Below are 26,876 nucleotides of genomic sequence, written 5' to 3' on the forward strand. Positions count from 1 at the left end.
TACATATTGGTAACCATGGTAGCAACAGGAACATAACAGAATTAAATAAATTTGCAGCTAAACTGAGAATACGCATATGAGATTTTAACTTATTGTGACATATTAATATGTGTGGCCTAACTGGCCCAACAATATACAACATCATATTTTGGTGACTTTGTATGTAGCATACAGTAAAATAAAAGTGAGGAGGCTATTATTAACACACTCCCTTGAAACTCAACTTTAAGAACAAGTTTTCCGTATGACACTCTGCCTGTTGTGAATCTATGAAATCTCGGGGATAAAATAAAAAATAGACTTAAAATTTGGCATTCGACCTCAGCCAGACCTGTTACGCGACACGTGGTTTATTATCAGTACCGTCGACCTTGTACTACATCGACTCTCCTTCTTACTCCGTTTGATAAGATCCTTGCACAGGCCAGTGGTTCATGAGGACGGGCAGAATAAGGCATAAAACGGGATCGATTTCCCCACACACGGAACTGATGAACGGGTGGATGGTGAAAGAATGGATGATCACCCTATGCTACGTGACTGCTACAATTCAGCCATCGCCAGGGTGCTGTAATGGTGTGGCAACCACAACCTTTTGGCTGTTCCAGAATAAGGCTTGAAAGGGAATCGGTTTCCCCACACACGGAACTGATAAACGGGTGGATGGTGACAGAATGGATGATCATCCTATGCTACGTGACTCCTACAATTCAGCCATCGCCAGGGTGCGGTAATGGTGTGCCAACCACAACTTTTTGGCTGTTCCAGAATAAGGCTTGAAAGGCTTCAATATAACATTCTTCTGCACAATCTTCAATCGAGTACGCTGTAACACATTGACACCTGAAATCTGCGGTCTATCTGTGTCTGAGGAGACGAAGAACGCCGAAACAGCTTCACTAGGCGGAGCTTCTACTCCTTTGCTCAAAACTTGGTTTCCCAAGCACCCCAGATGCATAGCACAGATGCGGCCCCCCTATGCCTTAGCAGCCAGTATGGGAGGCGGACGGCATGGATTTTGATAAGGAGAACAAACCGTTTTAACTCATGTTACGAAGGAACCTCTCATCTAGAGAGCAAGAGGACCACTTGACGACCAGGTAAGGAAGATATCCTTGCCCAGACAGTATGAGCTACAGGTGCTGTTGCAGCTGCGTTTGCTGTGTCGACAAGCTGAACCACACTAATGTACTCGTGTGAGTCCAAAATTTCCTTATTTTCCCGGTCAGTGGGGAAATTCCCACAGCAGGACCCTCAGGGCGGATGAGCACTGCTTTACACCCTAAGTAAGGTTGAGGCAGTCCCAGATGGGTTGCAAAAGCTTGTGGAATTCTAGATAGTGCTTAGAAAACCAAATTGGAGCAAAGCAAAGGAGGAGACGCTCCGCCTAGTGAAGCTGTCTCTGGACGTTGTTTCGTCTCTTGACGTTGTTTCGTCTCTTCAGACACAGATAGAAAGCAGACTTCAGCTGTCACTGTGTTACAGCGTACTCAGATGAAGATTGTGCAGCAGAATGTTGCATTTCGCAATTTCTTCAGTGACCATCCCAGCCACAGTAGCAGACTAAACTCGACTACAAAACCTTCTAAGACGATCTGATAGACTAACAACTAGTCTATCACTGCAAAGGCCAACATACCAGACCACCTTCGCTGCGTGCAAGTCACTTAACACATGGATAACCCTTAATACCGGAATGTCAAGTCACACAGGCGCAGCTTCTTTCACACAAGACTAAAGTAGTCAACATGTAGCCATGTAAGTTGACGATGTTATTGTTATTTATTTACTATATCAACATTTCAAATGAAATGCTTACGTAGAAAAAAAAACTGTATTTATTTTACAAAATGGCAACGATATTTCAGTTCGTCATGATTTAAAATGAGACACCTCGTTAAATTCATAAGTTTCGGGTTTACCACTATTACACAGAAGGTTGTTCAGTAAGTGTTCCAATACTTTGGGATTTTGTTCATATGAAGGTATGTCCCTTTAGTTTTCCGTCCATCTGTCTGTATGTCTTTTTATATATATATATATATAATATATATATATATATATATCTTCCTAATCAGTTAAGATAAAGTTATGAAACTTGAGAATTGTATTAATCTTTGGTAGCCCTTGTAAAAAATAAAATATGAACAAAATCTTTTAACCCGATTCAAAATAGCGTCTATTTAAAATTTGTAAGTCAATTTACAAAAAACAAACCCCCGTATAGTTGTAAAAACTGCATAGGATACCTCTGAACTGGGACATGTTTGGTGCTCCCGGTTTTTTTTGCAAGCGTATCTTTAAAGTGACCGTGCTCGCTTACAACAAATGCGTTGACGGATTTCGTTGGAGAAGGTACCGTTGGAATTGTTAATGCGTTGACACGTTTATTTGAAATTGGTATAAAAATGGCTAAATAGTTGGTATCCTATGCATTTTTACACAGGTTAAAGCATTTTGTTCATATTTTATTTTCAAAGTGGTCTACCAAAGGTTAATACAATTTCAAGTTTCATAACTTCATATTAACTGGTTCAAAGGATATAATTTTTAAGTAAAAAACAAACATACAGACAGATAGATGGAAAACTAAAGGTATTAGGACATACCTTCATATGAACTTTTTGCTCATTTATATGTGTAGAAACAAAATCCCACAGCATTTTGTGTTTTTACTGAACACCTGTATATAGACGAACGAGTTACATGTCGAAATCTCGCTTCGGTTAAAATTAACACAATATCAGACTCAACGGGGCATCCTACTTGCACACAGATTACTTCTTTGTAACCCTTTATTGCAGAAACATTGACTGAACGATTCAAATGACACAGGTGCATAGTCAAGGTCGGAATTGCGTCAGATGATTACATCATAGTACAGGACGAGAGAAACGCAACTAGCATATGTAGCTAAGACAGACTAACGTAGTAGAGTCTTAACAATGGTGTCTTTGCGAGATCCTGCAAATAGAATTCCCTAGTCATGTGCTATATCTTTGATTGTATTAGTTACACAACAGATAACTCATCCAATGCTATAAATTGAGGCACGGTAAAAGTGAGCGCTTGGGCTGCCCTCTGTGGCGCAGCCCTGGTGGCAGACCTCAGAACTAACTGAAAATCCCCGAAATCAGCACATCTCTTCCGTGATTTTCCTCATAAGTAATTAATACAAAGTAGTTGTACCACGTACTGTATAGCAGGCTTCGCCGAGCTTTCACGCAATTGTACAATTATATAACCAATTCGACTCAAAAGATGCCTTGCGGACAGATAGACAGACGGTCATAGAGGAAAGAAATTTTAACGTCCGTCGGCAACTAAAAGATACATTTTTTTGTTTACGTGAAAGCGCCAAATTCCATGGTTTGACAGGTACCGTCATAGAATTTATCCGTGTCTGTGTTGTAGAAATGAACTTACGTTAAACATTTACTCCAGACGATCTTTCTCGAGATATTTTGCCACATGATACATTCAGATTTTTGTTCACTAAATTCATACTTCATATAACAAACACTACATCAAGGCGCTGAAATCAAGCGCTGAAATCAAACATTGCCACCGACTTTAATCATAAACTGTCCAGTATATTATATTTTTCTTTGGATTATACTTAGCTTGTTAACACATTTATTTATTCTGTAATTTTCTCGTTGCCATCATGCTAACCTGTAACACCAATACTAATAACATTATAAATGTGAAAGTGGCTTTGTTTGTTTTGTTTTCACGTGATAACTACTCAACCGGTTGTACTGAAATTTTACATGGACATTCTTGCGGTTACTGGGATGAATATAGGTAGGCCTATTATTATTTCGAAAATCCTTTCGAGCTATACCCTACGGTGGTGTTTAAAGTACCGAAAAATCCCATATTGGCCTCTAAAGTTGTGTAATGTTCATTGAATGTGGATAGACCACATGACCAAGAGGATAGATCCCAATCCTCGAAACGTTGTGTTATACCTTTTATAACCTATAACGATGGCAAATGTCCCAAATCATGTTATCCTTTAAAACATTCCATCGTCACTAACAAACTTTAAACAAAGTAGAGAATAATATTGGCTGAACTTTGGCGAGGCCTATCATTCGTGACACTGGAAAAACTACATTAATTTCTGTCTGTCTGTGGACACGATGTCTCGTAAACGAACTAACATGTAGACTTGAAATTGTGCACTAGCGTCAATTCTACAGAAGGAACACTGAGTCCGATAATGGACAGAGTGCAACTGTATCAGACTTAGTTACTATGAGTAGTTATAACTTAGTGTATCTTTTATCAGATAGAAAATCTTATATAGCCCATTTGAGTGTTACATTTATCAATGCGGATGTTGATGTTTTGCCTCAATTAATTTTAATATCATTTTGTACTGGGATAAGGTAGAAAGCTCTAGTTTCCACTGTTCTTCTTCTTTTATCGAGACCTTTCAAGACTTAATGGTTCTCCACATTTAACATTTTTAAGGCCCCCCAAAAAAATTTCAATTTTGGAGAAATTGGCAAAGCCGTAACGGTGACTCAAGTTCACTTCTATTTCCTAGAAAGGTGTGCCGAGTTCCATCCCTCCATCTTTATCCATTAAGTGTATCCATACCTTTAACTGAATGTATCATGTGGCAAGATTTGTCGAGAAAGATTTCATTTGTAGACCTTAAATTGTGCACGAAACTTTATTTCTACAAGAATGAATCATACCAGTAGGCTACATCATTTTCGCGTCAACTTTTTTTCGCACGATTGTCTTTCTACCTATCTGTCCGCAGGCCATCTCGAGAATGGAATGAGCTACAGATTTGAAATTTTGCACACAACCTCGGCGAAGCCTGTTGCGACACGCGGTGTGGCGTACTGTTACCTAGGTATAAGTCACGAACAGAAACCTTCGCCTCAGCTTTGTACGGTCGTGGGTTTGCGATACTGGGATGGACTCCCAACAAGCCGCGAGGGGAGGTGACACATCGACGTACTGAACCCCTGGACCCTATTATAATACGATATACTACTCTATGCCTGGCGGTGCAGTCGAAGATCTCGGAGATCGTCCACCACATCGATCTGCGTTGTACAATCACAGTGGTACGAGTACGGCACTGTTTGTTTACATGTATGTCGCAGAGTATGTGTGCACAAGATCCGATATTAACGCAACTGTAGGTTCTTGCTACCAATCAAACAACACATGGATGACAAATAAAACAAGGAATACAAGTAATGTTTCACTCATAAACTCTGATGACCCTAAGGACATAGTTCACGCGATTTCATATTTAATAAAAACGTACTGATTGGAACTTAATGAAATTCGCCATTAATCAAGCCTTGCGGTTCCGCAACACCACTCAAGTAAATTTCAAAAGTCAATCAAGTATTTAGGCTCGGAATATTTAATAACCTACCTGCAGCAGGCAAGGACTGTGCTAGTGAGCATTCTTTAAAACTAAATTAAAGAACACGTAGTAGTAACATTTTTTACTCGCTGAAATAGTTTTTGAGGATCACCCAATGGGAATAATAATTATATTTATTTTACTCACAACTGACTAGAATTGTAATGTTATTACATTTTTTATTAGAACAAGAAAATAAATCGTGACTCGATACAATCTACAGGTTACATTTTACCAGCTTCTTCTTATTGGAAACTAAATGCTTAATATATGATCAAACACTCCAATAAATTAAATTTTTTTTAATTTTTGGAGCAATCTACAGGTTTTTTACAAAAATAAAGACGTTTGAGATTTTGATTTGACTTGACGTCCGACTTTGGATCAGAGTTAAAGATAGCGCGGGATCAAATCCTGTCTGTGACCGTAGCACTTTGTATCAGTACCATCGACCTTGTACTGTATCGACTCTTCCTCATATTCTGTTTGATAAGATCCTCGCACGGGCCAGTGGCCCATGAGGACGGGCTGAATAAGGATTTAAGGGTCTGTCCTTAAGTATGTTTGAACCTGTCTCCAATATGTTTATAGAACACCGTATACCGAACATTAACCTTATGTGTCATGTATTTTAAATTACATTCAACAACATATCTTTAATTACAGTGTTATGCAAAGTATATTAAATCTTAGATCATCTAGTCAAATATCATTAATTGTTCCTAATTTTACGAAAGAAATCTCCAGGCACCAATTTTGTTATAACGGTATTAAAGTTTATAATAAATTTTTGAAGGAATGTGGTAATGATCTGTTTTTTCAAGGTAAGCCCAAATTCAAAATGAAAGTCAAAGAATATGTTCATAACAATATTATGTGAATCTGTCCAAGTCTATAGCCCTTCTTTCAATGAATAATTCTTGAATTTTTTTATATTTGATGATATTGGTGTATTTATAATGACTCAAATTTGTTAGAGTATTTATTACAGTTCGTTATTTGTTTTATATATATATATATATATATATATATATATTTAAATGTTATTTGTATTGTTATTATAATTAGAGATTTTATAATGTTATCTGTTTATTTATTGTACATGAATTGTTATTTTGTTTGACTTGCTTATTTATTGTTGTTATTATAATATATAGATGTATATTGTTGTTATTTGTATTAATAGTTTAATATGTACTTATTATTAGCTTATGAATGTATGTGTGAATATGTAGACTTGTTATTATGGTTGTCATATGTGAAACTTGGATCTGGTATGAGCTGGGAGTCTGTTGTTGGCATTTCTTTAGCTTAATATAGTATAAGTCATATACCATATAAACACTGTATAACAATGGTAGTAACAGGATTTAGTTTGTTTTAATGTGCAGTCGACCAAATTATATTAAAATTTTATGTGTTATGTGTAAAGATTTGTCACACGTGCTTACTGCACTTGACAATATGTATTTGTTATAATATATTGTAGAAATAAAGATTTTTGAACTGTGTGCGTGTGTGCGCGCGCGCGCGCGCGCGTGTGTGTGTGTGTGAACTGTGTAAAAAAGTATGTTGAAATGGATAAGTCGATTCCACCTCAGAATTAATACTGGTAGCTCCGTTAGAAGTTATTCGCTAATATACACAGCAACTTAGAAAGATCTTTTGTCTGCAGTCAGAGTATGCAAATATCCGGGCCCGATATGACGATAGCATATTGTTTATGTGTTGTCATGACAACTACTGGCTGAGCGGCAGCGAAGCCTATCACTCGTGGGGCTGAAAAATTTCCTTTCTGTCAGTCTGTCCTCGCGATATCTCAAAAACGAACAGACCCAGAGGATTGAAATTTTGCAGGAAGCTTCATTTTTATACAAGCAACCGAGTTCAATGTTGGTGCATGTCACCCCGAGGGATTTGGCTGAGCGGTAGCAAATATTTTTACACGAGCCCATAAGGTAACCATGACAATAAATAAATGTTTAAGTAAACTGAGTGCAATCAATAGATTTTAACGGGTGATATATTAACACAAGTTGGTTATCCATACAGTTAAAAGACAAAACTAATAAATTCGGTGACAATGTTTGATTTCAGCGCACTCTTGTGTTACAGTGCTCTCTCTACAGTACTGGAACTTCTATCATCTAAACACTGCTGTGAAACTTAGCCCAATGAAACAAAAAATATGAATGTTCATGTTGCAAGATAACTGGAATATTTAATCTGTAGATTCTAAATTTGGAAAGAAATTTCATTCATACACAGACAAGAATGAGTTTTATGATTTTGCATGTCCAACTTTAGAATTTATATCACTCAGAAGGCTGACACAATTTATCTTTTGCCAGTTGGAAGGATGTAGAAATTCTTTCCTGTATGATGCATTCCTTTACATCTATCCGCAGGGCATCTTAAGAATGAAACGAGCTCAAGACTCGACATTCTGCACGTGGTCACAAAAGACTCAGCGAAGCCTGTTACGCGACACGTGGCGTGGTGTACGGGAGTCATTCATTCAAGAGCATACCGGAGATGGAATTAAGAGCGTAGGGTGATTTTCTCACGTTGGCGATTTCCTTTCCAGTAGCGAAATGGGTCGATAATTTCCACATTTGTTTCCGTCTCCGTATTTTCAATGAGTGGAGACGATACGACCCTATCTGGCGACCGAGTGGGTGGGGCCCGCGACAGTGGCAGATGACAGCGGTCGTAGCAGGCGTACAGACAGCCCGCTGCGGGACAGGGACGAGACAGCGACAGCGGAGCGGCCGAATCGATAATATAACACCCTCCCCTCCCCCTCCCACCGTCTCGCCACAGCAACACCGCCCACACATCCGGTTGACCATCTCACTTCCGCCAGCTGATATGACGTCTCCGTCATCTCAGGTCGCTCATGTACTACCGATATAACGACGAGTTAGTTAGCGATATCGTAATTGAAAAATTACGAGCACCAGCGAACTATTCAAAGCTGTCGATGAAAGTAATGAAATAATCTCAGGGGCGTATATAAGAGGGGAGGGTCAGGGAGCTCAATCAACCCCCCCCAAATTTTAAAAACAATGCAATTTTACCCACTGGTTTGTTTATATATTACAACTATGATATTTTAAAGCTCAACATGTTCCTAGGGAAATAATTCCCGAGTCTATGTTTTTGAGGGTACTTTATTCCAGGTTTAAACTCAGACCGGCTTTTTCGGACAATTTTACCGGGCCCCGAGCCTCGCCACTCGCGTATGTAAAAAGATCGTATCAGCGGTAACGGGACATGACGGGTGGGGGTGGGGGGGCGAATATCTTTTCCGGGGTGGCCCGCCAAAGCTGAGTACAGCCCTGTTTATTCCTTTTGAACAACCCATCGCGTCAGCCCCCTCCGAAATAATGATATGTGTACGCCATTGAGGTATTTCGACAAGGCTGTACTTTTGCTGATAATTTCAATATTCATTCAAATAATTACGATATTTTGCGGTTATAAACAGTTGACTGAAGGCTGAGATTCGAAAGAACTGATTACTTTCACCCAAATCCAAGACTCGTTCGAAAATCCCCGAGATCGTTGCGGTCGTTGCCGACTCAGTGCGTGGCGCGATGGGCTTTGGAACGTTCCATTCGTATATACGTCATAAATTTAAATGACTCCTTTTTTCGTTATTACAAAGTGTTATTTAGTTGCAGTTTTACATATTTATTTTTAGTCGTACAATTATGAGTGATGTATAATTCAAAGTTATAATTACTACGCTTCTAAACGCCTTTTCAATATTGTTATTCAGAAAGAATCTTAAACTTTCTTGCACTGTTAAATATTAAAACAGTATACACTAAAAAAAATGTTGAATACACGGTATTGCTCAAAGTTAAGGTTACTATAGACATGAGTTTCCATGCTCTCGGATGTCACAAAGATTGAAATTAAAACATATAGCATAAAAATTTTAAAACTTGTTATTATTAAAATGTAAATAAAACTACTCCCTCCGCTCCAGTGGAAAAATATTAAATGATGGGTTTGTCCCTCCCCCCTCAAATAAAATGTTAGATACAGGACTGTGGTGAGTGCTCTTAATTCACTACTGAGGTCAAAACCGAAAAAAATAACCTTGAAAAATAGTTAAGAGTGTTTTTAATTTGCAAAGCATCACCGTAACATGCGAATTCATATAACTTCATTTTTTGCAGCATACAAAAGAAAAAGATTTAACTATGAGTATTACTAAGCAACAGGTTTTATTATATTTCAATTTAGTTATATGTACTTGCGTATTTAGTTACAATGTTCCTCCCGTATTGGTTACATTAAATTTATTACAGTATACTGATATCTTAAAAATTAGTTTATAAAAAACATATTATATTTTTTAATGCAATTTTTCTACGTTTTTTTAATTTTCTACGCTTTGTATGTAATATTTTGAAACTATAAAATCTAAAAAGAAACCTAGAGAAGGAATCACACCTATGTAATTCAATCTTGGTTTTAAATCTTAAGAAATAACATGTACAAATTTGTAGACAGGACAAAAGAATTTATTTACATTGAATAAGTTCTATTTTAAATTGACTACCAGTACCAATGATGATATGATAGTTCTTGTAGATTTTACATACATACATGTTTTATATATATATATATATATATATATATATATATATATATATATGTATATATAATTAAACCAGCCTTCACCGCAGGAAGGATTATTTTGCAACTGATATCTATATGGCACTAAAGGGACCAAGAACTTATAGTAATAGAATAGGCTAAACCTTCCCATAAGAATATTGAAAATGAAGAAGCATCGACAAATCATCTACACTGATTGTTTTAACATTTATTGGTACATTCATCTTTAAATAAAATAACAGATTCAATGTACAGTTACAGCTGATTTAAGATATTACAGACTGCACCTTCCTGCACGAAAATTAAAGATGAAGAAGCATCAACAGATCATCTACACTGATTGTTTTGACAGCTATTGGTACATTCATCCGGAAATAAAATATAGATTCAATGTACAGTTACAGCTGATTTAAGATATTACAGACTACACCTTCCTGCACGAAAATTAAAGATGAAGAAGCATCAACAGATCATCTACACTGATTGTTTTTACAGCTATTGGTACATTCTTCCAAAAATAAAATAATACGTTCAATATAGTTACGTCTAATTTAGGATAACAGGTTACACCTTCCCACAAGAAAATTAAAGATGAAGAAGCCTCGACAGGTTTATCTACACTGATTGTTTTGACAGCTATTGGTACATTCATCCGAAAATAAAATAATAGATTCAATGTACAGTTACAGCTGATTTAGGATAGCAAAGGCTACACCTTCTCACAAGAAAATTAAAGATGAAGAAGCATTGATAGGTTCATCTAAACTGATTTATTTTTATAGCTGACGATAAATTCTTCCAAAAATTAAACAATAAATTCAATGTACAGTTAAAACTGATATAGGATAGCAAAGGCAACACCTTCTCACAAGAAAATTAACGATGAAGAAGTCTCAACAGGTTCATCTACATTGACTGTTTTGACAGTTGTTAGTACATTCATCCGGAAAATAAAATAATAAAGTCAATGTACAGTTACAGCTGATATAGGATAGCAAAGGCTAAACCTTCCTGCAAGAAAATTAAAGAAGATGAAACCTCGACAGGTTCATCTACATTGATTGTTTTGACAGTTGTTAGTACATTCATCCGGAAAATAAAATAATAAAGTCAATGTACAGTTACAGCTGATATAGGATAGCAAAGGCTAAACCTTCCTGCAAGAAAATTAAAGATGAAGAAACCTCGACAGGTTCATCTACATTGATTGTTTTGACAGTTGTTAGTACATTCATCCGGAAATAAAATATAGATTCAATGTACAGCTGATATAGGATAGTAAAGGCTACACCTTCCTGCAAGAAAATTAAAGATGAAGAAGCCTCGACAGGTTTATCTACACTGATTGTTTTGATAGCTATTGGTACATTCATCCGAAAATAAAATAATAGATTCAACGTACAGTTACAGCTGATTTAGGATAGCAAAGGCTACACCTTCTCACAAGAGAATTAAAGCTGAAGAAGCATTGATAGGTTCATCTAAAGTGATTTATTTTTATATCTGACGATAAATTCTTCCAAAAATAACACAATAAATTCAATGTACAGTTACAGCTGATATAGGATAGCAAAGGCAACACCTTCTCACAAGAAAATTAAAGATGAAGAAGTCTCAACAGGTTCATCTACATTGATTGTTTTGACAGTTGTTAGTACATTCATCCGGAAAATAAAATAATAAAGTCAATGTACAGTTACAGCTGATATAGGATAGCAAAGGCTAAACCTTCCTGCAAGAAAATTAAAGATGAAGAAGCCTCGACAGGTTCATCTACACTGGTTTATTTTGACAGCTGACGATACATTCTTTCAAAAATCAAATAATATATTCAAGCTACAATTACAGCTGACGCATTTTAGAGTGAATGAATGCTATCCAGTTATCAGAGCTAGATAAGTGATATCTCTGCCATTTGGCTATATTGTTTCTGTGATCCGTTACGCCCATGCATTATCGCACTTGGTCGTTTTATTGTTCATTTAATACTAAACGAACTTTCGGTCTCAAAATCATGTACGATTACACATTCCAGGAACACCCACTCAAGTCTGTTCTCATTTTAAGGTCTACCAGGATACAGATGAGGGAAGTAGCCCACACATGTCGTCATCAAGTGTATGTTTGCAGGATCTAAATCCACAAGTAAATAGCTATTACTTTCAGCTTTAATGAGCAAAATTCTGTCGACAATACCTCAGTAAAATTCAAATTTACTGCTAAAATGTTGTATCAAATAGAAATACAGTAGAACCCCTCATATCCGGCCACCACGGGACCGAGCCCCTGGCCGGATAACGATTCGGCCGGATAAACCAACCTAGAGTACACAGCACTTGACGAAACAAAACAATTGTACTGTACTGTACTAACCGCACTGGAAATAATCAACGAACTGTTTACAGGTTAAACCTATTAGCTCAACTGAGGACAACACAGGAAAATGTAAACAAATAGATACACAAAAATAACGCAAGAGTCGTGGGAGACTAGTGCGTGCAACTGCGCGTCTGCAAGCCGTGGTAAATAAATTTCGATATTGTCTTCCGAGAAGTGGCTGGATAAACCGAGGTGCGGTAAAACCGAGGCCGGATATGAGGGGTTCTACTGTAACATTAAATATATGAAAAAATTTTTTGTTTAAGTTTAGAAGTTACATTTTCATAAATATTTAAAGGTTGTAAAATGTAAAAAACAATTTTTTCAGTCTGAAGTAGAATTAATGACAAGAAATACAAATTTATTCTACTCAAAGAGGGCATATACTTGGCGATAATATTTTTTTTCAACCTTTAATACAAGTATTAAAAAAATTGAAATAGATAATTTTTTATTTTTAATACTAAAACAAAGGTGTACATATGAAATGTACTTTTATATCTTATAATATTCAACCAATTGTAGTGAAATTGTACAAGGACATTCTTACTCCCTGGTATGAATATAATCATGTTCTTATTTCGAAAATCCCTCCAGGAAATACCCCACTGGGGTATAAAGTAGCAAAATATCCCATCTTCGTCTTAAAAGTTGCAAAATATTAATTAAAAGACACTGCAAAACATAATGAATTGTTCTGTATGACCATTGTTTTATGATAGCACAAACATATGTTAATTTAATTTAACCACTATTTTCAATTTGTTTACATTTATAGTCCTGAAAGCATAGAGTAAGCTTCATAGTAATAAAACTTCTTATTTCGGCCTTTTCCGAAACCAATGTCGAGCATAGAGTAAGTCAATATCTAGATCAGAAAATTTTAAGTTTTGTACAAAAATACACTTTAACTGCAATTTTTTTGAAAATATTAAGAGTATTAGATATAAAAGACAAATCTAACTTTTACTATACAAGTAAAGTCTAACTTATCTTAATTGTCTTTTGACAGAAGTAGGTTTATCAGATCTGTGTGTATATATTCTTGATCGGGAAACAAGGCAAAGTAAACTATGGTAAAAAAAATGCTACGACCAGGCTAAACTAAAATGGCCAAAAATATACACTTTTGGCAGATTTTCTTGATCATAGCAACAAGGCAAAGTCAACAATGGCGTTGGAAATATAATTCACTTGAATGAGAAGTGCTCATGTAAGTACAAAGCCAACGAAATTGCGTGCTAAGCCACGGATAATTGCAAGTGGAATCACAAAGCAATACACCAGACACTAAATGCAATTTTTCAACGACGTAAAATCATCAAAGGAAATTGGGTTCATTTTTTTTTACTCTAATGTAATTAATCATAAATGCTTTGACTAAGAAAGCTACAAATTTCAACTGGGATTTCTTCACATTGGTACAAAATAGTTCCAGTGTTACTGAAATCATTGGAATTATTCAATCAAATACAAGGAATTTTAGATACAATGCCATGCAGAGGAATTGCGTGCGAAGCCGCAGGTAAGGGCTAGTATAGTACCTAAATCAACACTACCTCCACTATTTATATACAATTTCAAATAGAAAGAATTGCTGACCTCAATTGTGAAATTTGTTTTGCTGTTATGGAAACAGTGATGTCATAAAACTTACCAGAAATATCAGGCATAAAACTTACCAGAAATATCATCTTCATTTAGCCATTTAAAAAATTAGCGATTTACTATGTGTGTGGTTTATTATGTTGGTTAATAGATTATTATAGCTTAATTTTAGGCTCTCATTTCAATAATGTCTCAAAAGTTTGCTGATAGGTCTTCTAACAGAGAACTCGTTGACCTGTCAGATTCATACAACCTAGGCCTTGACAGTGACAATTATGTTTCACTTTATGCTTTCTAAAACTTCAAAACTAAGCCAATATTTCAACAAAAGTTCAAAATTAGTAGTATTTATTTCATGTAATATTAATTTTATCAGTAAAATATTTCCACAGGAAAAATTTAAATATGAAACTTTTGATTTTTTCCGTAACCTGTCGCTGTCACCACATGGCGCCTATATGCACCTTCGAGCATACATTTGCAGGATATCAATTATTGATTAGTATTTAATTTATTTTTTGCAGCGCGCATAATTCTCTAAATTTTTTGAAACATTTTGTGTAAAAATCATATTTTTAATTTTTGAAAATGATTGTACCAGTCTCACCAATTTAAAATATTAAATTTAGAAATTAGTTATTTATATTTATTATTTTGTAGTTTATATAATTCTCTAAATTTTGGTATATTTTAGAACATTTAGTGTAAGAATTATATTCTTTGTAATGTTTAAAATACTCGTACCCATAGTAACAAAATTAGCCTTTTCTGTACTATTTGTGGTTTTTACAATAAATTTAATTTTTCTTCAAGAAAACCTGAAGAGCATTAAATATTTTTTGAAACTAGATAAAATGAAGAATAAATTGGCTATCTCAGATATTAATATTTATTATATACTCACACATTAACAAGTGCAGTCCTACCACTTTTTGAAAAATTTGTTTAATGTAGTCATATTTTTTTATTTTGAGCATAATGTTTTTATATCATAACTATCTCTATATTCTGCCAGAAAAAAATCATTACAAATATAGGTTTACAGTTACAATGTATTTTTACAAAGTTTTAAAAATTCAGGTACAAAACACTTAAAAATGGCCTGCCAATTGAGAAAAAAATGACCATCTGTTAAAGGGTTAACAGTAAACAAAATCTGTTAGATACATTTTGGATTATAGCTCCATCAGATGCACTTTTGATTATAGCTAGATCCAAGAATTTGAAAGCTGTTCTTCACTTGTACTAAAAGGTTGCATATGACCTATCTAGGTATTCTGCATATGATCTGACATCTCAGATCCTCTGAGGCTATCGACAACAGTTAGATGCATCTTGGATTTCTGCCAAATCCAAGAATGATCCGGTTACTCTTCATTTACTGATCAGTAGAGCTTGTATATGACTTTCTCTCTTAAAATAGTTGCTCTGACAACTCCTCAATTAATGGGCATAATAACCGAGCACAGCAACATAGGGTACTAGGTGAGAGCTGACTGATTTGTGGAGACGAATCGGTTCAAGCTCTTTTCAAATTTGATCAATGGCTGTGGATTTCTTCAAAAAGATTCTTATCAGTTATCTCCAGCAGTATTTAATAGTGCTGAAAATCTGATATGATTATGCACCTTGGGAAGCCTAGACAAGAAGTTTGATCATGTACAAAACACTTATTCTGACCATCTGTTAAATAACAGTAAACAAAATCTGTTAGATACATGGATTATAGCTCCATCAGATGCACATTATAGCTAGATCCAAGAATTTGAAAGCTGTTCTTCACTTGTACTAAAAGGTTGCATATGACCTATCTAGGTATTCTGCATATGATCTGACATCTCAGATCCTCTGAGGCTATCGACAACAGTTAGATGCATCTTGGATTTCTGTTGATCCGGTTACTCTTCATTTACTGATCAGTAGAGCTTGTATATGACTTTCTCTCTTAAAATAGTTGCTCTGACAACTCCTCAATTAATGGGCATAATAACCGAGCACAGCAACATAGGGTACTAGGTGAGAGCTGACTGATTTGTGGAGACGAATCGGTTCAAGCTCTTTTCAAATTTGATCAATGGCTGTGGATTTCCTTCAAAAAGATTCTTATCAGTTATCTCCAGCAGTATTTAATAGTGCTGAAATATAAAAATTGAATTTACTTCTGATATGATTATGCACCTTGGGAAGCCTAGACAAGAAGTTTGATCAATTTGCGATCAAATCATACTGAATATAAAGCTAGCTTTAATATCAACAGATCAATTATCTAATATAATTATTTCCATTAGCCAGATGTATTGTACCACAGTGAATATGGTAATATAGCAATACTACTTTTATTCATAGTGTAACATTCACATAAATAAATTGTTGAGTTATCATTTAAAAGTGTTTATTAACGATGTATTTGTTCTGATTACCTTTTTACAAGGTCATATCCTGAGTTATCATTTAAAAGTGTTTATTAACAATGTATTTGTTCTGATTACCTTTTTACAAGGTCATATCCAAATAATACGGCACATATCAATATATATGCATAGAAGAACATATAATTATTTTTTATTATTACTAAGGCATAGCATATATTAACAAACATCATTAAAGACTAGGAATACAATATAACTGGAATTCAAATTTTAATTCTTCATTAGCTTGAATACAAAAATATTTAAATTCATTGCCAACAAAATAATGGGTTCATCTCTGGTTGTCCTATGTTTAATATAAGATTGTTGAACGAAAAATTGCAAGAAATTACATTACTAAGAATATTGAAAAATACAAGTGTCTCTGATCTGGACAATTTCAACGTTATTAATTAAATTGAAATATTATTATATCACTTTCATTTGAGACTTTCAAACTGTATCTGAAACTTTATGACGAGTAATATTTTCAAAATGCTTGAATTTCTATTCCAGAAACCATAGCATCATTATTATGAAAGAATAGTAATTTAGTACATAATAAAACGTATTTATGTTATGTTGTACTCTCTTCAACCAAAGGCGTGTGTGTGACGATTTTATTAGGTATAATTCCCACATGTGTATGGACTATTTGATTTGGTACAACTCCTGGAGTTCTGGTGGTCATCTTGTTGCACCTAGAGAGTCTGTAGCTGTCCTGGTGAATACTTAGTGGTGTGCAAACTACATGTGCCACAGTCCAGACAGCTTCGGATAGTCACAACTGCACATGTGCTGCAATCCAGCCAGCTTCGTTCGGATAGTCACAACTGCACATGTGCCACAGTCCAGCCAGCTTGGGATAGTCACAACTGCACATGTGCCACAGTCCAGCCAGCTTGGGATAGTCACAACTGCACATGTGCCACAGTCCAGCCAGCTTGGGATAGTCACAACTGCACATGTGCTGCAATCCAGCCAGCTTGGGATAGTCACAACTGCACATGTGCTGCAATCCAGCCAGCTTCGTTCGGATAGTCACAACTGCACATGTGCCACAGTCCAGACAGCTTCGGATAGTCACAACTGCACATGTGCTGCAATCCAGCCAGCTTCGTTCGGATAGTCACAACTGCACATGTGCCACAGTCCAGCCAGCTTGGGATAGTCACAACTGCACATGTGCCACAGTACAGCCAGCTTGGGATAGTCACAACTGCACATGTGCTGCAATCCAGCCAGCTTGGGATAGTCACAACTGCACATGTGCTGCAATCCAGCCAGCTTCGGATAGTCACAACTGCACATGTGCCACAGTCCAGCCAGCTTGGGATAGTCACAACTGCACATGTGCTGCAATCCAGCCAGCTTGGGATAGTCACAACTGCACATGTGCTGCAATCCAGCCAGCTTCGTTCGGATAGTCACAACTGCACATGTGCCACAGTCCAGACAGCTTCGGATAGTCACAACTGCACATGTGCTGCAATCCAGCCAGCTTCGTTCGGATAGTCACAACTGCACATGTGCCACAGTCCAGCCAGCTTGGATAGTCACAACTGCACATGTGCCACAGTCCAGCCAGCTTCTGATAGTCACAACTGCACATGTGCCACGCCCCTAGCAAGCATTGGATAATCTCAACTACACATGTGCCATGGTCAAGTAAGCCTTGGATAGTTGCAACTGCACAAGTGCCACAGTCCAGCCAGCTTCGGATAGTCACAACTGTACATGTGCCACAGTCCAGCCAGCTTCGGATAGTCACAACTGCACATGTGCCACGCCCCTAGCAAGCATTGGATAATCTCAACAACACATGTGCCGTGGTCAAGTAAGCCTTGGATAGTTGCAACTGCACAAGTGCCACAGTCCAGCCAGCTTCGGATAGTTACAACTGTACATGTGCCACAGTCCAGCCAGCTTCGGATAGTCACAACTGTACATGTGCCACAGTCCAGCCAGCTTCGGATAGTCACAACTGCACATGTGCCACGCCCCTAGCAAGCATTGGATAATCTCAACTATACATGTGCCATGGTCAAGTAAGCCTTGGATAGTTGCAACTGCACAAGTGCCACAGTCCAGCCAGCTTGGGATAGTCACAACTGCACATGTGCCACAGTCCAGCCAGCTTCTGATAGTCACAACTGCACATGTGCCACGCCCCTAGCAAGCATTGGATAATCTCAACTACACGTGCCATGGTCAAGTAAGCCTTGGATAGTTGCAACTGCACAAGTGCCACAGTCCAGCCAGCTTGGGATAGTCACAACTGCACATGTGCCACAGTCCAGCCAGCTTCTGATAGTCACAACTGCACATGTGCCACGCCCCTAGCAAGCATTGGATAATCTCAACTACACATGTGCCATGGTCAAGTAAGCCTTGGATAGTTGCAACTGCACAAGTGCCACAGTCCAGCCAGCTTCGGATAGTCACAACTGTACATGTGCCACAGTCCAGCCAGCTTCGGATAGTCACAACTGCACATGTGCCACGCCCCTAGCAAGCATCGGATAATCTCAACAACACATGTGCCGTGGTCAAGTAAGCCTTGGATAGTCACAACTGCACATGTGCAGTAGTGCAGCCAGCTTTGGATAGTCACAACTACACATGTGCCACAGTCCGCGGTCTTGCCAACTTGGATAATGTTTCACTCATGCAGGGTTAAATTTGATTTTATATTCAGTACCAAAGGACGATTATGATGGACCATAAAACTTCCAATTTAGATTTTGCATGAGAAATATGGAAGAAATGGTATATGACACATTTTTCAACAACAACATACTGTTTTTGATAACCAAGTCCGAAGGTGCTGTCTCCATTTTATATAACTGTCAAGATTGAAGGTAATGGAAATATAGCAGTCTTGCAGTATAGGTATTTTATATATCCAATCCAACACAAAACTACTAGTTGTGTTGGTCTATCTTACTACTGTATGATGTATACATTTTGATCAACTGCCACAGGTGCTAATTAAATGTTAGTTTTTTTCTGAACGTTTCAAACTCAAAAAGAACTAATTTTTGTAAAACTCTGTACATAATGAACAAGTCTTATTTTGACATCTACAGTACATCCTAGAAACCAGAAGTTAAGGATATCCGGTATTAGCATTAAAAGAGAGACGATTTTCACATTAATTGATTTAGTTTTGAATTATGGATATTATCTTACACAATTTTAAACCAGACAATGGAAAGTGTCAGATCACAAAAGTGTACAATGTCACTGACAAAGAGCCAATATTTATCCAACTGTAATGCTTGCTCAAGAGGTGAGTTAGAAGCTAATATTCGGCCGCATAATGCAGCCAATTACACATTCATGTGTGATCGGTGATTAGCAAAAGCAATAGAAACCGAATCTTAATTAATCAGCTGTGACGTCAAAAGGTGTTAGGTTAGTCCTTGGGAGTTATGCCAGTCATTGCGTATGATTGCATCTTACATATGCAATTCCCAGCTTCAAGTGTGCCGTCTGAGACACATTTGAAAGTAATAATACTGTACTGCAGTTATGTTTTCTTTAACTTTTTGTTGTTTCAGAACCTGTACCAGTGAGCTCGAGGTGAAGTGTTGAAGCTATAGAGTTAATTCACCAGATAGCAAACTGATGAATGATTACAGCTGTCATATTAACATGGATAATACAAAACAACAACTGCAAATGAAGAATTACTTAAATAAAGCATACACATTAACCCTCTAAGAGCTAACCATCTTGATCGGAATGGTTAAAACATAGGTTAACTAATTACATTATTAGTCCATTAATTCTTTTCATATAACAGTATATTTTATATAGTATAACTCGGAAATAAATCTCTATCAAAATATGACGCAATCAATATATTTGAACGATCGTATATCGATACCTGTAACCATAACTTCAACTGATCAACTGTCTTTTATATGACATTTATTATTTCTATCCATTGAATGAACAAGTATTGTATATGTCCACAAATAAATAGGTAATATTTTGCATATAATGGATTTTCATTTTTTTTATTAGTATGTGATCTACACAAGCATCAATCAAGTAAAAATAAAAATAAATAAAATGTTGCAAATTTTACTAAAAGATGGCCATTGTTTTTAAGTAAAGTTAATGATTTAATTTATTTTTATATTATTCACCCTAAATTTCCTAAATAAAAATGTAATCCGCATTTGGAGGGTTAAACATGCAGATTCGATTAATATAAAATAGGCCTATAATATCCTATAAAATCCTAACAATAATAGAATACCGTACTTGCATTTGCTAAAATCTCACTATAATTTAGCATATTTAAGTACGAGTTACCTAACTATTATGTCTCATATTTCTTAATTAATTTACATTTTTTTAATTGCATAGCCACTTTAAAACACACTGCACAAAAACAAATTCATGAACATTTATATTGTAAGAAATAAAAAAAATTATATTTTGCTTTTGGTAAAAACAAGACTGGCCTAAATCTTATACAATCTCACATAAAAATACTTACACAAGAGATGTACAACTTTATAATTGTATAGTTGCTAATGACTGACAATAAACAACTGATATGAATTTTTTTTTAATATACTTAATGTATTTCACTGCTTATTATACGGTGACACACTATTTTCAACTGATTTGTATCTGATATAACTGCTGTAAGTATAAATAAAAATTCAACCAATATATCATTTCATTATAATAGTTTTATAACTTTCAGGTATAATAATATATGTACAACATATATATATATATATATATATATATATATATATATATATACATACACACACATATATATATACATACACACACATATATATATAAAATTACATCAAATAATTAAACACCAAACTACAATAGTTAGTCTAAGTTATTGGAAACACATGTTTTATAACTATACAAAGAGGAAATACGAAAAATCTGAGTGATTATAAGTTTGTTTTAACTATACTTGTGAAACCAAAATATCCCTAATACACAATTAAAATTAGATTTCCATACAACTTTTGAATTGTTATATTTGCCAATACAGAGTATATAAGATAAAAATATACACCAAGAAAAAAAAACTTTATTTATAAATAAATACTCCATTAATACTTCTTATATTGAAAACGAATAACCATTAAATTCCACTATATTTATATGACCGTGATTATTATTACGATTTTAAGACCACAGTGTATAGGTAGCTAATATAAAAAATTCCATTTCTGTGGGAGACACTATTATTCTATCATATTTTACTTCTTAATATTATTTTTTAAGCATATTTCTTATGATTACAATGCTATTTAATGTAGATGATCGTTATAATTAAAATTTTGTTGCATTTTTAAATATTAATGTGGAAAACAATTTTGTTGTCACGTTCTCACTAAATTAATGAATTGTGATATTTAACTTTATTTATTTTACATTTAATTATTTAATAGTTTTATGGCCAAAGAAATGCACTGTGACAATATGCAGCCTCATGTTAAATGCTTTGTAGTATAATTCTTTCAGAGAAGTCAAAAATATAACACACAGATAATTTTCTGAACCCTACGTGTACACATGTAGTCTGATTTAAAGAAAAATTTAAACAAATTCTGTCAACTGGTGAGCGAAAACTCTCGGATCACTCCAAAAACTATATATAACACGAAGAAATATTTTATCGGTTTTAATTTGGACCTGGTACAAGTTTTGGAATTTTTATATAAGGGACAGGTGATGAGCAAGGCTTCATGTATTAATAGTGTGTTGAGCGGAAAGAATGATTATGCCATGTTTAAAACATAACAAAGCTTGAATTTAGAGAAAGCAGGAAACTGGAAGAAAAACGTGAAACTGAGAGTAAACAACAAAATGCAGTCGGTACTCACATTGGTGTAGGACTGGTTGGTTATGTGTGGTGGCGGCGGGACAGGGCGGGGGGTGCGTGGGGCGGGAGCAGGCGGCCTGTAGTACGCTGCAGTGTTGCTGGCGTACAGAGGCCCGCCGTGCTGGACTGGCTGGGGGTACCCTTGCATCTGGCCACACCTGCAACACGAAATCATCAAGAGTTATGTAGAAAAATACTAAGATACACACAACTAATCTGTCAACATCTGCTCTAGTCAATATCTCTTGTTTAACTTTACCCTAGTCGGATGTGGATGTAGTCACTGGGCAAATTGCTACGCACTTGTAAGCCGCGGTTGTATATACCAAAAGACAGGAAATCAAGAGAGCCGAGTTGATTGTATGGTCCTTATCAAGTTGAGGAAACGGATTCAAAATCAAAATTTCTTTATTCATACATGTACTGTAAGTACAGATTACAAGAATAGCGTCAAAATAAACTTAAATATACATCCACCACAACTAATGGCAACAAACAAAAACCAGTTTGACTTTTTGTTTGACCTCTACGGACTTCTAGAGCAAGTTAATTTATTTACTAGTTTGCTTATTAACTACTTAGATTTCAGATACGTCATACTTCAGATACATAAATGGATTTTATACATAAACAAAAATCTAATAATACTTAAAAGTTATTTATATATTTACAGAAAAAACTCATCAAAAGAGTAAAAGGATAAGGCTAACAAGTAATCTTTCAGTGGTGTTGTGAATCTGTCATAATTTTGCTCATTTTGAATATTAAGAGGAAGATTGAACAAGACTTTTGTGCCAATTAAACTAGTTTTTCTTTTCATAAAACTTTAGTCTATGTTGTTCCACATACCTATTATATCTTAAATTGTGATCATGGTGATTAAAAATATGATTTGGGTTTTTATATTATTTTACATATAGAACAGTTTCATAAATATACATAATTAACAACAGTAAATTTAATGTAACTATGTACAGTCATAATTTGAAGTTGAGAAAAATATTGTTTCACTGTATCTCTTTGGTTTAGGTCAAAAATTATTCTTCAAATTTTTTCTGTTGTAATTAGATTCTGTCAAGATTTAGACAAGATTCTGTCAAGAAATGTGTAACTATAATATTAGGAAAAACCTGTGACTCTAATATTGACAAGATTTTAGAACCCCAGGTGTTTTAAGACCAATCTCACGTCCGCTACACAGGGTTACCTCAAGAGTAACAGAATTTGTTTGGTAGAAGAATGCTGACAACTCAAGAACCTTCACGCCAAGAAAACAATTTTCATCAATCTTTAATTCATCCTGGGAACTTAAATTATCTTTTAATTTCTGGGAACTTGACGGAAACGGTTTTTCTTTCTACTTTTAAGATTAGATGAGTTTTCCAAATTCCAACTCTTTAGGTTGTGAAGAAAAGCTGAAAATTGAAGAGAATGACACAGTTTGGAAGAGAAGGAACTGAACATTGGATATGATGAAGCGAGTTCCTTTTGCTAAATTATAAAATTGTAATGAATCACTATTCATCACAAAATAGTAACCTTATTATTTCTGTAAGAACTTTTCGGTTACAAATAAATAAAAACAAAGTTAGAGATAATAAAGTCAATACTGGGGAGTTAATTTTTACAGCTTAAGGAGCTCATTCTATACAATTTTTAAATTAAAATACCATAAGTGGTTTTTATTTCTCCATATTTCCACTATCCACCTTTCCTGTTGTGCCTAAAACAGATGAATAACTTAGCTGGGAGGAGGTGGGGGGACAGGACAGTCGCCCAGAAACTTGAGGCTTGGAACTCGGTTAATTGGGAACAACAGTTAGTTCAGAAACTTAGAACATTTTGGGAAACTAATGGCTTAGTCAACTGCCAGCTGATATATGAAGAACTACTGATTTTTGAAATCAACAGCTTTCTTGTCATTTTTTATTTATGGCCTTCCTGACAAAGAATCAACCAACTTTGTACATGAAAACCAAAGGTTTTAAAATGTTAAAGCAACAAAATGTGTATAGCAAAGTACTTTGCTATTTTACTTAATTCCACGCTGGAACACCAATATTACAAGAAGCCTTGTAAACAGTAATAGTGTGGAAACAATGAATGAAATGTGTTTATAATTTATAGTTTGAATATTAAACATACTTTTGTACAGTGATAATACGTGACCACCTAAGGATGCTGTACACCCAAGAAAGTTTTATACAAAGCGTTACATTTTCTCTATACCCATTTATCACACTTATCAAGAGTCTGATAAGTGAAGAGTTGGGTTTTAATAACTTGTACTATAATTTGGTAGTTCCATTTATGAATAGTTTTTACATCAGAACTGTTATAGCGATTTGTAATAAATTTTATCCACTGTTACTACAGATCTTAGTAGTTTTTTTCACGAATATTTAAAATAATAGAACAGTGTTAAGAGTTGCAAAAGGAAACAAAATTCATTTTTGTGGGATCAAATTTATTGTCTAACTTATTGGATAAAACCAGCCCTTAGTTTATACCTATAAGAACAATGTTAAACCTCGTACTTTCATATTTGTGGTTTTAATCTTTGTCTCTCATTTTAAAGATATCATTAATAAGCATTCTAATACTTTTTTTAAAGATTTGTTTATTATTTACTATTTGAGTATTTAAACGATAAAGTAATAGATTTTCTGAATAACCAATAAAAATATTGAAAAAACTAAAAGCATTTGGATACATATTAATATTAACTTTTAAATAAGACATTTTTCCAAATTCTACGATTTAAAAAAAGGTTGTTAAAGTGCATAAGATATAACACTTTTCTTATAGAGCTACAATAAATATGGCCGCCAGTGCAGCCGGCTCTTAATAAATTAAAGGGTTGACAAGAACTTTACCTTGATTATCTCTTAGTGTAACATATTAGGTGATCTAATGTAATACAGGAAGAAACGAGGAAGCCAAAATTTGGAATATGATGTCAGGGAATTGTTACTCTGTAATGGTGTTTAAGGTCCTCTAGGATATTTGGATGCCTCAAAAACGCAACTGACTAAGATAGCCCTGTTATTCATCAAGGCAATGTGAGTGAAGATGCGGGTAACAGCTATTAACTTATATGAAAATTGCCTGACTTCATAATGTAATAATCAAACACTCTGCGAAACCCACCACTATTCAGAAAAACTGACAAACTCCAGCTTTTGGCCATACTTTTTAACATTACTGTTTTTCTCACAATCATTTTTATAATATATATGGGATGCCCATAGCCTTGGCTTCCTATTACTTTTATACAACACAAACTTTAAATTCAATAACCAAGTAACTGCTTATAAGGCCTGAACAATTTTTAGAAGGTGATCAATTTTTCTCCCTTCCCTAAATAGATGGGGAAGGTAATTAAAAAATACAGTGTGTCGACAAAGTCATGTCACACTTTTAATTGCTTATAGCCAATCTACTATCGATCGCAAGTCTATGAAAGACGATGTAAATTTTAACAGCTGTTTATAAAGTTTAGTTTTCATTATTTGCAATCTAGTAATATGTGGCTAAATTTCTTATGGCAACTTTGCCAATACATTTTCAGATATTTTGTGGTTAGCAAAGTTTACTTCAGTGATTTCAGTGCAACGTGAGTATCGTTGTTTGTCATTAAAATTCGCGTAACTGGTGCAGCAATTTATCGATGGGATAAGACGTTTAAGGAATCAGACAGCTCATTGGACAAAATGTGGACAAGTAGGCTAAAACAGGAGATAAAACTGCCAAGAGTAATCAAAACAGTTGTGTAAGAAATCCAAAAACGTCTGTTAGGAAATGTGGATGCGAGTCTGATGTCTTTAAGCATACAAAGTTTTGAAGAAAATACATCAATTTAACTGGTTAAAAACCTCATATACTGCATGCTTTAAATCCTGATAAATTAAATAAGCATGACTTTGCTGTTGTTATTCTGTATAAAAATGGACTGAATTAAAATTTGATAAACCACAGTTGTGTTTAGTGTTAGTTAGGACGAGGAAACCTTTCACTTATTTAGAAGTGTGCTTCATCATAATGTTTGTATATTGAACATTTAAATTAACGAATCAGAGATGCAATTTAATCAATTACGCCAGAAATCATTATCAAAATATGGGAGGAAATCAAGTTCGCTTGGACGTTTGTAGGGCGCTTCACAGTATTTAAGGCAAAGCTCAGATATACTAACGTAAAACTGTTAAAAAAATATTCTTTAATCTTATTGCTGTATATACTTTTGTAAAAAGATTATTTAAAAGAGTGACGTGACTTTATGGACACCCTGTATAAACTTCCCACTTGCAACTGTTTATCTAAAAACAATTCTGAAAATAAATCAATTATTTATTTACACAATATGAATTTTACAATTGTTTATGCACATCAAAACATATTAAAACCTATATAACCTAAAGGTAAAATTGATGACAGGAAATCCTAGCTGGATATTTGTGATAATGAACTGGTGATAAACTAATCAGATTCCAAGTACTATCTAAATAGAGTACTGTAGTGCCTCCTCCCATGAACTCTTCCTCAAAGAAAAAGAAATGTGATA

The 26,876-nt window shown here is 35.1% G+C and overlaps 1 protein-coding gene across 8 annotated transcripts in view; it reads right to left on the reverse strand.

The window, feature by feature from the left end:
• LOC124366301 (protein alan shepard) overlaps positions 1 to 26,876 on the reverse strand; it is a 167,627-nt gene that overhangs the window by 130,869 nt on the left and 9,882 nt on the right. For all 8 annotated transcript variants that reach the window (XM_046822732.1, XM_046822731.1, XM_046822737.1 and 5 more), the window contains exon 2: positions 22,314 to 22,470. In XM_046822732.1, coding sequence (XP_046678688.1) covers positions 22,314 to 22,470 — 157 coding nt within the window. The remainder of the gene's footprint in view (positions 1 to 22,313; positions 22,471 to 26,876) is intronic.

The sequence above is a fragment of the Homalodisca vitripennis genome, chromosome 7 (assembly GCF_021130785.1).
Source record: "Homalodisca vitripennis isolate AUS2020 chromosome 7, UT_GWSS_2.1, whole genome shotgun sequence".
Taxonomy (NCBI): domain Eukaryota; kingdom Metazoa; phylum Arthropoda; class Insecta; order Hemiptera; family Cicadellidae; genus Homalodisca; species Homalodisca vitripennis.